This window comes from Ictalurus punctatus, chromosome 10 (assembly GCF_001660625.3).
Source record: "Ictalurus punctatus breed USDA103 chromosome 10, Coco_2.0, whole genome shotgun sequence".
Taxonomy (NCBI): domain Eukaryota; kingdom Metazoa; phylum Chordata; class Actinopteri; order Siluriformes; family Ictaluridae; genus Ictalurus; species Ictalurus punctatus.
Genome location: NC_030425.2, coordinates 27,435,001 through 27,451,753, shown reverse-complemented (window position 1 = coordinate 27,451,753; position 16,753 = coordinate 27,435,001). Strand labels below are relative to the sequence as shown.

At 42.2% G+C, this 16,753-nt stretch overlaps 1 protein-coding gene across 1 annotated transcript in view; it reads right to left on the bottom strand.

Annotated features, from left to right (window-relative positions):
- The window catches only part of cpne7 (copine VII), a 61,308-nt gene that overhangs the window by 13,605 nt on the left and 30,950 nt on the right, over positions 1-16,753 (bottom strand). The window contains exons 10-11 of the mRNA XM_017478104.3: positions 13,499-13,558; positions 12,108-12,241 (exon numbers count right to left, since the gene is read on the bottom strand). Of these exons, the coding sequence (XP_017333593.1) occupies positions 12,108-12,241; positions 13,499-13,558 (194 nt within the window). The remainder of the gene's footprint in view (positions 1-12,107; positions 12,242-13,498; positions 13,559-16,753) is intronic.

Sequence of the window (16,753 nt, the reverse complement as noted above, 5' to 3'; positions counted from 1 at the left end):
AATAAAGAGCAAGTGTGACAAACCCCTAAGAGGCACCCAGAAGGTCTGTGAAACTTCAGGGCAAGCTTCGAGGCACAGTCTTCTGTGCCATCTCCTCCAGTTTTAGCCTGCTGCTCGTCATAATCTACTAGTACTTTTCCGCTACACTGATTTCACATCCAGATGAAAATGGCTACAGTTAATCACACAACCATCTATTCCAATCGCTCCATTTCTGCAGTCCCGCACATCTCCGCTGTGACTTCGGCGACGGCGACGCTGCGGCCCGCCGCTGCGCTCAGTGTGCACGTGTCATATGTTATGGGGACGGTGGTGGGATGAAAGCAGCGCCGGAGGGCGAGACGGAAAAGAGCAAAAGACACCACAGGGGAACATGGCTAATCACGCAGCAGGATTCTGCACTCAGCTCAGAACAGAGCACGGAGGGGGGGGCAGAGGATCGAGCACTGTGACGTTCAGCACACCAGGGGCACAGAACACACCTGAACCTGAATGTTCAAGCTGCACTCTTGTGTCCGGGGAGTGTGTGGGTCTCGTCAAGATGCGCCCAGTTACAGTCTCTATCATATTAAACATGTAGATATGGCGAGTGTTGAGTTATAATCTGTGCTCCAAGTTCATTTAAAATCCCAAATGAACTTGGAGCACAAATTATAACGCAACACACACACACACACACACACATACTGGAAGCTTGAACGGGTTACATTTGGGCTTTGTCCATATTATTCAACAAGATTGCACTGGGAATAAAATAATATTCCATCTTTTAATATAAAAGCTTGTGTCTCTTACAGGACTAAGCTAAGCTGCATCTGGCTCTTCTGTAATTCACACACATCCCCGCCACAGCTATCAGATGATTGACAGCAGGACTTGTGCAGAAGCAGACACCCTTTCTGCACCGACTAATGAAGACTCAGATGTTCTCGGTATTCTGGGACAGAGCACACAGATAGTACTGGAAGTTTTGAAAAGTTATAGTGAATTTCAAGCCTTTGGGGGGGGGGGGGACTATTCAAGTACAGTTGCAGTCAAAATGATTCGACCCCTGCATGGCGGGCATCTTTAGTACTTAGTAGAGCTCCTTTCGCTCTTATGGCCCGCTGCAAACGAGATGCAGAGCTTCTGGCAGCGTTCCTGAGGAATCTTACCCCATTCCTCATGAGGAATGTCCTCCAGGTCAGTAATATTCTTGGGTTTGCGTGCTGCGACTGCCTTCTTCAAATCCCACCAGAGAGTTGCTATGGGGTTCAAGTCAGGTGACTGTGACGGCCCTGTAGAATCTTCCAGAACTTCTTCTGCAACCAAGCCTTGGTGGAATTTGAGGTACGCTTAGGATCATCGTCCTGTCGGAAGGTCCGATGATGCACGAGCTTCAGCTTCCTCACAGACGGGGTGAAGTTTTCTCCTACGGTTTCCTGATACTTCAGTGAACCCATCTCGCCTTCCACACGCTGCAGGTTTCCAGTGCCGGAGGACGCAAAGCAGCCGCAGAGCATCACCGAGCCCCCACCATGCTCGACTGTGGACAGAGTGTTCTTTCTCCATTCTGATCTGAACTCTATCCGGGGAACACTGGCTATAAGATGGGAACACACCAGTCCTCCACAGTTTATTTCATGAGGTGTTCCAATTAAATGAATTTTTTCATGTCGTATCAGGATCAACCAACAATCAGATTCGTATTAGATTTTCTTATGGGAATTTTCTACAAAGGTGCACTTAAACATCGCTGAAAACATTTTAGACTGTACTGTATCACATTTCATGAAAAGTATGCAAATGATTCTATGAGCTGCCATAGCCTTCAATTAGACGTATTAAATAATTGCATTTCTGATTATTTTCCACACACTATAGTCTGAATTCCTCTAGTGCTTGGACCCCTAATAACCCTAATAAAAACAATAGGATTATGGAGAGTACAGTGAATTTTCCTGGGTTCTCATGGGTTCCCTGAAATTTCCCATGCTTGCATCATGGTATATTGTGCCGAGAATCATGGCTCTCTGAGAAACCACATGGAATTAATGAGCACTTTGGCTGATTCTCATCACGTTAAATAGTGAGCTTGCCTTAAGGCACAAAGCTCTTTTAGCTATTTAGCCTTTTTTTCATTAGCAGAATAGTGAAACCTGCCTCCCCTCTGGCAGCTTAACGCAATCTCACCTGAAGTATTCATAACAGCATCCTAGCTGTTAAGGATGTTAGCAAGAGTAATTAGCGTGGTTAATTGAAGGAGGAGGGGGGTTAGTAATTGAGATGTAACAACAAGAAAAAACAACAGGATATGGCAGCCTGAGATAAAGATAAAGCTATCCAAACATTCCCTATGAATGCTTATTCCTTCCTTGACACTGAGGAAGCAGCATTCCCGTTCCTTCCCTGTGACTGAGGAAACAGCATTCCTGTTCGTTCCCTGTGACTGAGGAAACAACATTCCAATTCCTTTCCTGTAACTTAGGAGACTGCATTCCCATTTCTTCCCTGTGACTGAGGAGACAGCATTCCCGTTCCTCCCCTGTGACAGAGGATACAGCATTCCCGTTTCTTCCCTGTGACTGAGGAGACAGCATTCCCGTTCCTTCTCTCTGACTGAGGAGTCAGCATTCCCTTTTCTTCCCTGTGACTGAGTAAACAGTATTCATGTTCCTTCCCTGTGACTGAGGAAACAACATTCCAATTCCTTCCCTGTAACTTAGGAGACTGCATTCCCATTTCTTCCCTGTGACTGAGGAGACAGCATTCCCGTTTCTTCCCTGTGACTGAGAAAACAGTATTCATGTTCCTTCCCTGTGACTGAGGAAACAACATTCCAATTCCTTTCCTGTAACTTAGGAGACTGCATTCCCATTTCTTCCCTGTGACTGAGGAGACAGCATTCCCGTTCCTCCCCTGTGACAGAGGATACAGCATTCCCGTTTCTTCCCTGTGACTGAGGAGACAGCATTCCCGTTCCTTCTCTCTGACTGAGGAGACAGCATTCCCATTTCTTCCCTGTGACAGAGCAGACAACATTCCCATTTCTTCCCTGTAACTTAGGAGACTGCATTCCCATTTCTTCCCTGTGACTGAGGAGACAGCATTCCCGTTCCTTCCCTCTGACTGAGGAGACAGCATTCCCGTTCCTTCCCTGTGACGTCACAAAGCGTATTCTCATTTCTTCCCTGTGACTGAAAAAACAGCATTCCAGTTTTAGGAATTTTGCTGTCGATACCACCTTCAAACTGCACTTTTGGCTTTTCCCGCTAACGCAGTGGTCAGAGCAAATGTCAGGAGAATCCCCCTGGCTAATAAAATAACTAAAGGGGAAAGGGTGCGTGACGTGAAGGATGCATCTGTTGCTGCTAATGATTACTTTCATTTCACCTCGTGAAAAAGCATAGAGGAGCGTTTGCCTCGCTGTTTTCTTACTGACTGAAGGAAAAAAAAAATAGGCATCCATCCACTGATCTAGGCTAGTGTTTTAGCCTTCGTGGTTCGAATTCTGTTTTCTTTCCTGTATGCTAGGATTTTCTTGGTAGCGACGTTGGCATGCTGCGTATGTGTCGAGATTTACGGCACAACTGTGTTTGATGAGCAAAAGCGTGATGGAGAGACACGAGCTGCTCTGACAACTGCGACTTCCTCCCACGCAGTCAACTGCTTTCCAAACGAGGAACAAAATGTGCCTTTTTCAGCCTCTCTTAAACACATGCTGCTTTTTCGGCTCGGGTTAAAACGGGTCAAGAGAGCTACAGCCCTGATAGCTATTACACGGCTTTCATCCATTTTATTCAAGAAACGTCCGATTATTACGCAACACGTCATTTCCGCGTCGACATCTGACATTTGGTTTTTTTTAAACACGCTACTCCGTATTTTCCTTTTTCTGTCACACGTATTGAAACGAATGCACATAAATAAACCCGATCAGAGTCGAGAGACACACTGAGAAACACAGTCAGGATTTAAAAGCCTCGATCAATTAAAACGAGAAACAGAAAAGCTTTTCACACTTTCCTCCCCCAGCTGAGAGTTTACTCATAGAAAATGTGCTCTTTTCATGTTTCTCCTCAACAACACAATGTTTTTCATCCCCATAGGACCTCATAGGGAAAGACATCAGCCACGGGAGGCGAGCAGGAAGTCACGGCGCCTAGACACCCCACCGGACCAGATGTGCCTCACAGCTGTACACGGGCTAATCCAGCTTTTAATGAAAGCCCAAAGGAACGACCTGCGGCAAGCCGGGGAAGAGAGGTGGCCTGAAATTAGTCATGAGTCTGCCAGCCAAAACCACATTTGCTCTGACAAGAGATCAGAACAAATGCAGAAATAAAGTGCATCCAGAGCGAAGAAGCGTATCCAGATTAGTTCATTATTTTCCCCGTCATTTCAGTAGGTGAGTCACAGTGCCGGAGGCCAGGTGAAATTCTGGCACCGTTATTAGCTGCTGGTGGATGAAATATACACAAAGAGACACACATATACATGTGTATAAGTGCATACACACACACACACACACACTCACACAGCAACACTCCCACACACCCCTGTATACCTATTAAAACGTCCATTACGTGAGATCACACAGGAAATGAATGAACGAAATCTTAATCGGCCTATAATCATATTTTAATGATATTTACGTTCTTCCTCGTTATTCTTTAATAACAAAACTCTCTTAAGTGTTCTTGCTTGTATGGAATAAGATTAAATGAGCTTCTAGCCATTTTCATAATTATAAATGAAATTACTCCATGTTATTTTGTATGTTAGACCACCGGAGGCCGAAAGAAATATTTGTTTATAAACAAATATTAGAATATTTACAATATTTGTTTCTGTAATCGGGTGATTTAACGATTGGGGTGCCATTTGTTTTTTTACAGTAATTGTAAATGTGGTATTACACGTAAAAAAAAAAAAATCAAATTTCCAGTATATTGGTCATGTGCCAATTCCCACCCACTAGTTAGCTCTCTACTACCATACAACAGCTACCAACTGTGGAGAGTGAAGTCTAACACGTGCTACCTCCGAGGCACGCGAAGTCAGACGAAGACGTCTTTTTAAACCGCTGCTCATGCTGCATCACAGGGCAGTGTAATAACACTCGAAGGAACGCACTATCGACCCTCTTCCAAATACATGAGCTCACCGATGCCCACAATTGGCTGGTTTCCCATTGGCTTCTTTCCAGGTATAACTCTGGAGTCACCAGGATGCAAATTTCTCAGGATGACACGGCGAACACTTTTCTGTTCTGCCACTAGGGGTCCCAGGAAAAGCCATTTTCAACAACGGTAAAGACAACCTACGCGCACGTTTCAGATAAATACCTTAAACCGTTCATTAAATGCATAATGTGGCGGGAAAGGGCGCGATCAAATCCGAGCTGTGAATGTGAGATGTGAGAAAGAATCGCGGAGAACGAGTGCGGTAATGGATGAATGGGCGCACCTGTGTTTGGCTAACGAAGCCGTGTGTTTATAGACTTTTCTTTTAGCTGCCGTTCACCTTATGGAAAACAATGGAAATGCTGTGTGCGCTTTAGCATGTTGAAATGATTTATTTGATTGATTTATTTTTTTAAGTAGGCGTCACCCGCTCCAAATCCTGCCAAATCTACAGCATTTAGAAAACAGCGTTTTTGCCAGTCACCCACTATAACGGCACGTTCCGTGGAAAAACAATGATTACAATACTTCAGAAATCGAATTATTTTGGCATGAAACGCATGAATCCATCTCGTGCCTTTTTCACGAGTCGTCAATTATAGATGATGAGAAATGTACCATGTAGTTTCCCTCAACTCGATTACCTGAACACATTCACCCCTGTGAAATATTTGGAATATTCCACCAGTCGCAAATTCAACAGGAAGTTGCATCGTCCCGATTTCCCGAAGACCATGAGAAGAAAGGTTCTCTCACTCGTTTTTGTTTATTTTAAGTGATACTTTGATATTGGCGGATAAGGCTAACCCTTAGCATGGACGCTAGTTGGTGTATTCGCTAATTCTACCCTGAAAAGCTCAGCACTGTCACTCATTTCAGGACAAAATGCAGCAAAGGAACTGGGAAATAAAATGGGATAATGTATTATTTAATAGATAAATGCAAGTATTTTTAGCTTTAGAAAATTGTTTAAAAAAAAAAGAAAAGAAAAAAGGGCAGCACTCTAAACTGGGAAGGGAATGTATCAATTTTTTCCACAAATATTGCATTTAAAGATCATTTGTACATGTTCCTGTAATATTATATGACTCCACATATTCCTGTCAGTTTTTTTAAAAATTAAATTTACTTTCCTGCAATCGTGGAATCGATGTTAATTTGCCGAGGAGATTGCAAAAGCAATCCATGTTATTGATTTTTACATTTTACACAGTGAAATGTAGAAGTATTGGCACCTCTCCTACAAATGAGCAGAGATGAATATATATCAAATAAAACACACACAGTGAGTGATATATTGATATCAAATGTAAGAGGACTACTGGATTGTTGTATTTATTTTAACACTATGGCTTATAAGCATCATGTTTTACTCAGGTGCAATTTCTGCATAATGCCCGTCTCGAAATTATGGGCGGAATCCCCTGCGACTTACGATTACTGATTTAAAATGACATTTTTTTCGCAGATGACAACGGGACGTCAATATTTTTGACATGTTCTTGGAGAAATCCAGTTTCTCCAATTTCTCCAACATTCTGCTTTCCTCGAGTAGTACACGCTTTTTATGATTTCAAAATTTTTGGCACTCCCGCAATTAATATTGGTTGAATATTATTGCTGGATAGCGTGAGTTTTCAAGGATGGCAGTAGCGGTGTCAATTTTGACCTGCTTTGGAGAGAAAGGATTAGTACTTCTAGAAGACGCATTTATAAGAATTATATTTGTAAGAGGAAATTTTCTACATTTCGGCATGAAAATATGACCTGAAACATCATCAGATAAAGTAGATAACGAGAACCCGATTAAACAAATGAGACAAAAATATTATACTTGGTCATTTATTCATGGAGGAAAATGATCCAGTATTACATATCTGTTAGTGGCAAAAGTATGTGAACGTTTGCTTTCAGTATCTGGTGTGACGCCCTCGTGCAGCAATGATTGTAACTAAACGTTCGGGGTAACTGTTGATCGGTCCTGCACGTCGGCTTGGAGGAATTCTGGGATGTTTTTGGGTTCCTCCGGGTCCTTCTACAACATTTCTATCGGATTGAGGTCAGGACTTTGACTTTACCTATATTCTTCTTACCCGTTCTTTGGTAGAACGACTCGTGCGTTCAGGGTCGTCGTCTTGCTGCATGACCCACTTTCTCTTGAGATTCAGTTCATGGACAGATGTCCTGATATTTTCCTTTCGAATGCGATGGTATAATTCAGAATTCATTGTTCCATCAATGATGGCGAGTCGTCCTGGTCCAGATGCAGCAAAACAGGCCCAAACCATGACACTACCACCACCATGTTTCACAGACGGGATGAGGTTCTTATGCTGGAATGCAGTGTTTTCCTTTCTGCAAACATAACACTGCTCGTTTAAACCAAGAGTTCTATTTTGGTCTCATCCGTCCATAAAACATTTCCATTAGCCTTCTGGCTCGTCCACGTGATCTTTAGCAAACTGCAGAAGGAGAGCAATGTTCTTTTTGAGATCAGTGGCTTTCTCCTTGTGACCCTGCTATGTACACCATTGTTGTTCAGTGTTCTCCTGATGGTGGACTCATGAACGTAAACATTAGCCAATGTGAGAGAGGCTTTTAGTTGCTTAGAAGTTACCCAGGGTTCCTTTTTGCCCCCACAGACTATTACACGCCTTGCTCTTGAAGTGATCTTTGTTGGTCTCCACTCCCGGTGAAGGGTCTTGAATTTCCTCCATTTGTACACAGTCTATCAGACTCTGGACTGGTGGAGTCCAAACTCATTAGAGATGGTTTTGTAACCTTTCCCACCCTGAATGCAGACTTCTTCTTTAAATAAAACAAAGCGTTCACTCGCACCTGATCGTCATCCCATTGAATGAAAACACCTGACTCTAATATCACCTTCAAATTAACGGCTAATCCTAGAAGTTCACTTACTTTTACCGCTCACAGATATGTAACACTGGATCATTTTCCTCAATAAATAAATAAGCAAGTAGGCCTATAATATTTTGTCTCGTTTGTTTAATTAGGTTCTCTTCATCTACTTTTAGGACTTGTGTATAGATCTGATGATGTTTTAGGCCATATTTATGCAGATATATAGAACATTCTAAAGGGTTCACAAACTTTCAAGCAGCACTGTAGTTTCTCCAACTTCTCCGACATTCTGTTTTGTGCAGTTTTTATCCGATTTAAAAATGTCTGCCACTCCTACAATTTGGAGAATCCTCTCCCGTAGCCAAATAACAGGGGTGTCAATAATTCTGACATTTTTGAGAGATATTATTATTTAAATGTTACTACCTGTGTTCAGCTTCTCCGATATGTCCGACATTTTGTTTTTGCTCAAGCGGTGCAGTTTTCCGCTGCCCAGCGCTGGCTTTAAAATTATTGGCACCCCTACCGTTCGTATTTGTCGAATCACAATTTTTCCATGGTCATCAGCGATTTTGACACGATTTTGGGAGACGCCGTTTCACTTAACGAAGAAGTGTTTATTAGAATGAATCACCGGATGAAAATCGAGTCCGTTCGCTGTAACGTTGCCAGTAAGTGTTATTTTGATTTGTGCAGTGGGACCGATGGCACAGCGGAAACGTGTGATATCAAGGCACTGACGTATCGCACTTCCTCCTCTGGAAGTCGTGTGATGTCTGTAGTTCACAGAACCAGCTGTGAGAGAGAAAAAGCCACAGGGCTGCTAATGAGAAGCTGATAAATATGGAGATTTTCCCGGACAGTCTTGTCTCATCTCATTCTCACTTGTTTTGTGTTGTGCATGTGGGCAGCTCCGGGGCAAACGATTCCTCCATCCCACAAGCAGCACCATATTTATCTGCAGGTTCTCACCTGGTGTGTGTGGCAGAACCAGCTTCGAGCGAGAAGCCCACACACACACACACACACACACACACACACACAGCGTAGGAGGCCAATGCCAGAGGGCTTCATTTCAACCTTCATTTTCTACCTTCTGAACTCTGATTTCTATTTTAAAGAAAGAAGGCATTAAGACAATGCTTTGTGTTGTGATTTAAATCCTTGTTTGGTTTTATCAGCTCAAATGAGAAAAACACCAAATTTCCAGCTTCGAGAAGTCTGAGTAAACCTCAAACCAAACTAAACTGAAACTGTTCGATTTAGGTTCGTATTCAGAATCGAGTCGAGTGCACATAGCGAGGAGTTACCACGCTCATTCGTATTCATCATTAAGTCATGGCTTCATTCGTTTATGAGCACGATGCACCGTCGGAGCACGATCGGAAAAAATAAAATGCGAAATAACCGGACGCGCTGGATCGAGCGCTATCGTTTGAACCGTCCAATAATGACAGTGGGAGCCATACCGTTAAAATAAAACCATAATTTGCATTGATTATGTGAAAATTACAGCTAGGACTATCCAGGCAGCGATATACTGACAACCCACTAGACTCCAATTCAATTTTGACTTCAATGTTTATCACCTTGTCAATCATACTGTACATCATCATCATCATTACTTTGTTATTTATTTTTTCGTTTTAAAACGGTCCCTTGCTTTTATGCCACGTTGTATCGCGTTCGACGGCAAAGAAATATCAATTGCCTGCGCTTCCAAAAATCCTGTCTTGGACACTTCTATTTAAGAAAAATCTGGTAACCCCTAAGATCCGAGCTGCACGCTTTCGATTTTAATAATCTGAATGGCGCAGACAGAAAATCAACTGCATGCGCAGAATGAATCTGAACACGAGGAACTTTCCTGGCGTACATACTGACGTAAATGACAGGCTCTAAATAGTCGTCGTGAGACCAGCACTTTGATGAACATCTGAATCAAGAGACACAGAAGGAAACGATAATCGGCGACACAGCTCACTGTTTCAGCTCTAATAACCAACCTTCCTAACTGAGACACTAACACAGCCATGCATTCGGTCTGAATCCGGCACTAATACGGATCAGTCTCCTGTGGGAATGAGTGTTGTCAAGGCTGGAAGTCTCTAATAAGCTGGGTTGGCACGGGGACCATCCCGAGTTCCAGCGGCTGGCAAGGTTACGTGCCACATGGGCTGTTGTTAGGACAGAGCCCAGAGGAGAAAAAAAACAGGCTTGTGCATGGCCTGTCATCCGATCAGACGGCCCGTTGACGCCTTTACAACCTGTCAGGACGCTCGGGGCTCATCAGCCAACAGCTCTGACAGTGAGAGAAGCAGCACAGCATGCAGTGCAGCAGAGAAACAAACTGCCACGCGAAAATACCGACAGAGCTTCTAGTCGAGTTAACTGGATATTTCCCTCGAGTCCTCTCCTCCAGCTTGATGGGCATATCGGTTGTTTCACTTAATCTTGTTTTGTCAGCAACGAACAGGCCCTATGTTCGCTGCCAAGGAGTTATGAGAAGAGTTCTGGACTGCCCTGATATTCTAACCATTGTTGCATAAAGGATGGGAAATTCACGACTTTTTGAATAGTGCCTATTCAACAACTGAACACTATAGTTATGCCTTATATATACTTATATGTCTTGAAGGTTAGAACAATGCAATTTTTATGTAACAATCAACCTTATACAACTGAAACGTATTTCAAATTCCATATATATAAAATGTCCTTTTATAAACACAGAGATTTACCACCGGAATCAGAGCGGTGCCAATAATTGTCGCGCACCTATATTTTACCAAGATTTTTTTTTTTTTTTTTTGATAAACCCGTGTCGTGTCTTTGCAATTGTTTGATATCCATGAAATCAGAGTATTTTTGTGAATTTTCTAAACAAACGATCAAAAAGGTTAAACAATTAAAGACAATTTTTCACAGCGTCCTTCGCTCATATTTACCAAGGGTGCCAATATTAGTGGAGAACACTGTATATAATTTCTTCATACAGGAAACGCCTTGAAGCGGTCATTACAAACAAAGGCTTTTCCACTAAGTATTAAATAAATTTCAGTCAGCGTGTTCAACGCTTCTTTTCCCGTGTCATTCCACTTTATTACGCATATATCTTTATTTATGGACTTTAATGTTGTGAATTCTTTATATTTCCAGATTTCTTCAGTTAATACTGCTGTATGGTGAAAATTTCATGTGAATAACCTCAGTGGAAATATATTTCCTGAAAAAAATGTTGATATATATACTATATATATATATATATATATATATATATATATATATATATATATAGTATGTGTCTTCAGGACTGTTAGCATTTAAGACATTACAAGTGAAGATTCACACGCAGATTGTCATGTTAAACTCCTCTGTCCTGAAGATGTCGCTTTACCTCCGACTGTTTCAAAGCACTGACACCAGAGACTCCTTCCATAAATGTCAAATAAACATCTCCTCACAGAAAGCATCACCATATTAGCGATTTTATTTTCTGTATTGGACGTTGTGATACTAATGCCGGAGACAGGAAATTATCATTTAAATAAAAATAATACAAATATCCATGAAGTCATGTCTCGCACAACTTCAATGAGAAAAAAAATAAATAAAAAAATTAGAGTAGTAATGGCATAACAAATAACAACAAGAAGAATCGCCTGAACTTTATAATAAATTCTTTGCGTACTTGCGTACACGAAAGACAATGCGGAGGAACAGCTTTCTCCTCAAGCCTGTAATTCCACTTTTCTATTTACAGGAAGAACATGTGCTTTTTTTTTTTTACATGTGCTAATTACATACACTGATAAATGAATCTACTTGCGACTATTTTACTAATCCTGACTAAATGAGAGTAAATTAGCCGCTTAGTCTTCGAACCAAATTGTACAGGTCTCCTCTGCATCATCTTTCAACCCCATCACTGAAAAATTCTTATCCGGTTTGAACCGCTCAGGCTCAGACGAGGACGAACGGCGCGGTAAATTCACATTAAGATACGCTTTGACGTGAGAAAATCTATTTCTCCACACATTTCTTTGGATCAGCCCTTTCCTGCACACCAGTCAGGATTACCTGTCATAATCCTGGCAGATCTCACCCACAGCTATCAAAGCCTTCAGGTACTCGTTGGGTTGGTACGGGTTGATGTAGTGGAGGGAGCAGCTATTGCGGGGGTCTCCGTTTGATGCCGTGAAATCGATGGCAACCTGGAGGAAGAGACGCATCATCAGACATCCTGTTCCAGACAGACATCCTGGAAGTCACTAGTCGCCAGGTCCTATTTTAGAGCTCAAGCTCAGTAAATAAGTTCTAATTTGCGAGTGTTGCTGTAGGAAAACTGTCTCTTACGTATGTAATAGAGTCTGTCTCGGAAAGTCCAATTAGTCAGCCGCGACACGGCTTCGGTGCCTTCAGTGAAGCCGTGTGAGAAGCAGGACCGCTGCTAATTATACATGAGTAGCACTGAATGTGAAAATGCGACACGGGTGTAGAATTCAAAGCGAGTTCAGATCTGCTTTAAATGGTAAAACGGAAAGACAGCATTTCCAAGTTAATGCTAACCACTCGACTAGTCACATACCATGCAACCCAAATAAAGTAAAGAATAAAACCCTCCACGTCATGCTGGTACAATCAATCAACCTGTTATTCCTCTTACACCACGGCAACTTGCCAACAATTCTCAGAAACGATGAGGTATTAGTAGCGCATTAATATGAGCCTGTGATTTAAAGCTGAACTACTGTCAGTGCTGCTGTTATAGAAACGAATCCAACCAATCAGAATCAAGCATTCAACAACTCTGCAGTAGAAAAGAATATGAATTATTCATTCAAGCGGCTCGGTGGATTCCGAGCCCTATCCTGGGGCAATTTTCGAGTTTTTGGGAGGTGCGGGGAAACCGGAGAACCTCAAGGAAACCCACACGGATATACGGAGGACATAGAAAACTCTACATGGACAGTGACCTGAGCTAAGGATTGAACCAGGAACCCTGGAGCTGTGGAGCCGTGAGGCGGCAATGTTTTGGCACACTAAAACATAAACGATTTTATATTATATTACCAACTTCCATCCTGCGTGAAAATCTGCATTAATATGTACTCATTAAGATTCGTTCGTTAATTTTCCCAACTGTCATCCTCTAGGCGTGGTTGATATTGAGATTCCGTGGACCCGTCGAGATTTTAATTCATTCATGCCGTTGCCTCTAGCAGGACATTTTCGAACAACAATGACTCACTTTCGCACTCTGGGGAAAACCGAAGGTGCAAGCGAGCCAGCCAGGATGATCTGACGATGTGATATAGCGAGTGTTTAGTCAGTAGAGCAGTTGAATATGAGGAGAAAAGTCGATGCAGAACAGGACACGGGGTGCAGAAATGTGCATGCATTAGCAAGCAGAGAATGGATTCTTCATTGTTTAGGAACACGCCTGCATTTGCGTTTGGCACGGTACTTACTGTAAAGTGTATCTGGCATCCTCCCATTATGTAGTCCAGGAAGGAGTAAACTCTGTGGAGCTGTGAAACAGAGAGCTCAGCGTAAATCTCAGAGCACAGTGACCTGGTGAGATGAACAGCAAAGCAGTCAGATATCAGAGCGGACGCTGGCAATTATTTTACTGCAATGGATTGTACGACTCATGGGTACAATTGACATCTAAATTATGTTTCCTGATACATGGTGATCAGTATTAAACTATATGGGTTAAAAAAAATTTTTTTTTAAAAACTAGCGTCGCAACGAATGATAAACACAACTCAAATTCATTACCATACATTTTGTGTGTCTTAGTTTTCCACTGAGTCTTAAAACATAACAAAATCTGACATTTAACATCATTAGCTCTCTAAGTTTTCACTGGTGCGCAGGGTTGCCAGGTCTCGGCATAATTTCCACCCCGACTACATCTAAAAAAAAAAAAAAAAAAAAACCCAGACAAACAGACAGCACACACAGAAAGGAAAAACAACGGGAAAAGGCGACGGATTGTTTCATGTTTCTCAGACTTTCCATCCGCAACCATGTTTCAAATCGGTCCCAATTTGGTGAACAGGGGGAAACACAGCTCTGCTGGTGTGTTCTGGTGTCTCAAGGGGGCGTGTCTGAAGTCACGCAGCTCTCTGTAGCTCCAACATGTTTTTGAATCCTGCGCTCGTCACTATACAAAGAGAAGTCTCATCTCTCATCATCTGCAACCATGTGGTGGATCTTGAACGTGGATTGAATCAGCCGGGAACTTTTTCAGAAGGAGTGTGGGCTTGATTAAGATTAGATGTTTATTACACTTCACATAATGTAAGCGATATTTTATGACAAATAGCTGACTTTATCACGCAGTCTGTCAAATGTATTGTTTGATACGCAGATCTATCAAATCAAGAGCTTCGTACTGAAATATACAACATGATACAATACGCATGATAGTTTACCCCTTGACCTATCCAAATGGTAAATGGCGCACTTAAATAGCGCTTTTATCCAAAGCGCTTTACACTGTGTCTCATTCACCCACACACTCACACACCAATGGTAGCAGAGCTGCCACGCAAGGCGCTAACTTGCCATCGGGAGCAACTTGGGGTTCAGTGCCTTGCCCAAGGACACTTCGGCATGTGGAGTCATGTGGGCCGGGAATCGAACCCCCAACCCTACGGTTAGTGGACCACCCGCTCTACCACCTGAACCACAACCGCCCCGCTTATTATCCACTTATTATTAATAAGAAAGGTGTTGAGTTATGACAGTGAGGAATGTTAAGTCTAGAGTCTCCCTCGAGTTTAATACTCTATGGCAACCAAGACAATTATTTTGACCTTATTAAAGTTTTTTTTTGACGTTCATTAAATTAGGACCATACTTTGAGCGTCTATAGTGAGAATTTAAGGCTAAAATCGCTAAATACAGCACCTCGCTCAAGAGCCGATATCGTCCAAGAATACTGCACTTAAGTCCAAGGTCAGAATCATTTGTAACTGAGAAATGCCTCATACTCCAGGCATTTTTGTCGTTAAATCCACAGTAGAGCTTGAGACATTTTCTTAGAATTGGGCAGTAGTGCCTAAGGCTCTGGGTTACTGATCAGAAGGTCGGGGGTTCAAGCCCCAGCACCGCCAAGCTGCCACAGTTGGGCCCTTGAGCAATGCTCTAAACCCTCTCAGACCCAGGGGCGCTGTATGAAGCACCTGAAAGACGGGTCCTATATTATGTTTGAGACAGCTGGCATTGTAGCCGTGAAACCAGCTAACGTTACACTCCATGTAATGTTAGCGATAGACAGTTATTTATAACGCTAATGCATTGCAGTGTAATAAACTACCTCCTAATGGGCCTCCATGCATCGCCATTCAGCCCGTGTCCTGTCAGCAACATGTAGCCTAATCTCACTAATAATTATTCACATTTTCATGCTTTTAATAAATCTTTTTGGCCTGCCACCATATCAGTGAATTTAAACTAATGCTTGCATTCAGAGTATAAGGTGTGTGTGTGTGTGTGTGTGTGTTTAGGAGTGCACCTTAGCATTTGTTATTAGCACTTAGCACTGTTTTATTAGTCATTGTCAGACAGTGTTTGATAACTAAAATATCTATCTCTCTATATCCCTCTCTCTCTCTCTTTTTGACAGTATTAGCCAGAGGAGGATGTCCTTCAGGAGTTTATTTTATTTTAAAAAAATATATATCTATATATATATATATATTATATAACCAAACCGTGGTATCAACTTTGGTACCGAGTATCGTGTACTCAGAAAGTGCTAACTGTTTTAACCGGAACTTGACTAAGAGCGTCAGAGTCATTTCAGAATTCATTATAGTTTTAACATTCACTTGAGCTCGATCTTGACTTTGACTTTGGACCCCCTTAAGACTCCGTCTCAGCTAGTCCTGGTCTTGGACTTGTCTTAGATTTGACAATGGAGGTCTTCAATACAGTCCTATTCCTCACTGTGGACGCTTTGAATACGGCCCTGTAATGTGTGAATCTGGTTTTTCTTTAGGTTAAATGCAAATAATTCACTTAAAATCACGTTTTCCTTAAAGGAAATTGCAACGTTAATCCGCTTGTTAAGCCTGACGTCACGCGTGGCGTAACGCTCCATCAGAGGCCAAAAGCGAACAGGAAAAGTTGACATATAAGATGATATGCCATGATCTGGCTGAAGTATTTCTAAAAAAAAAAAAAAAAAGAAAAAGAAAAAACAACGTACAGGACTACTATGACTTTGGACATAAACGAAGATGAAAAACTATATATGTACCAGCCAGGTTTTGGAGAGATAGTGAAGTTAGGCTAGTTGACATATCCGCCACTCCCTGACTAGCTACAGTCATACCGTTGGGCTAATATAAACACAGCACTGGGAATGTCTTTTAGAAATGTTAAGGTGAGAGAAATGTTAAATTGTTTGCAGTATAGGTGCACATTAGGGTCCGTCAGTGAGGTACTCTACAGCACCTGTGAGTGCCCAATCGTCTGAGACAAGCGCCATCATATGCCATCATATCATTTGTCAGCTTTAATGATTTGGTTGGAGAAAAATGTGTCCCGCTCCGACGTGGAATGCGTGCGGAAGAGGGGCGAAGACACCAAAAACGGACGGAATTGCAGCCAACGAGTTTCTGAGAGGACACATTTGCAGTTGATGTTAATGCTGTTGCATGGTTTTAATTATTTGCTTAATGTATTGTGGTTTAAAGCCATTCAATTAT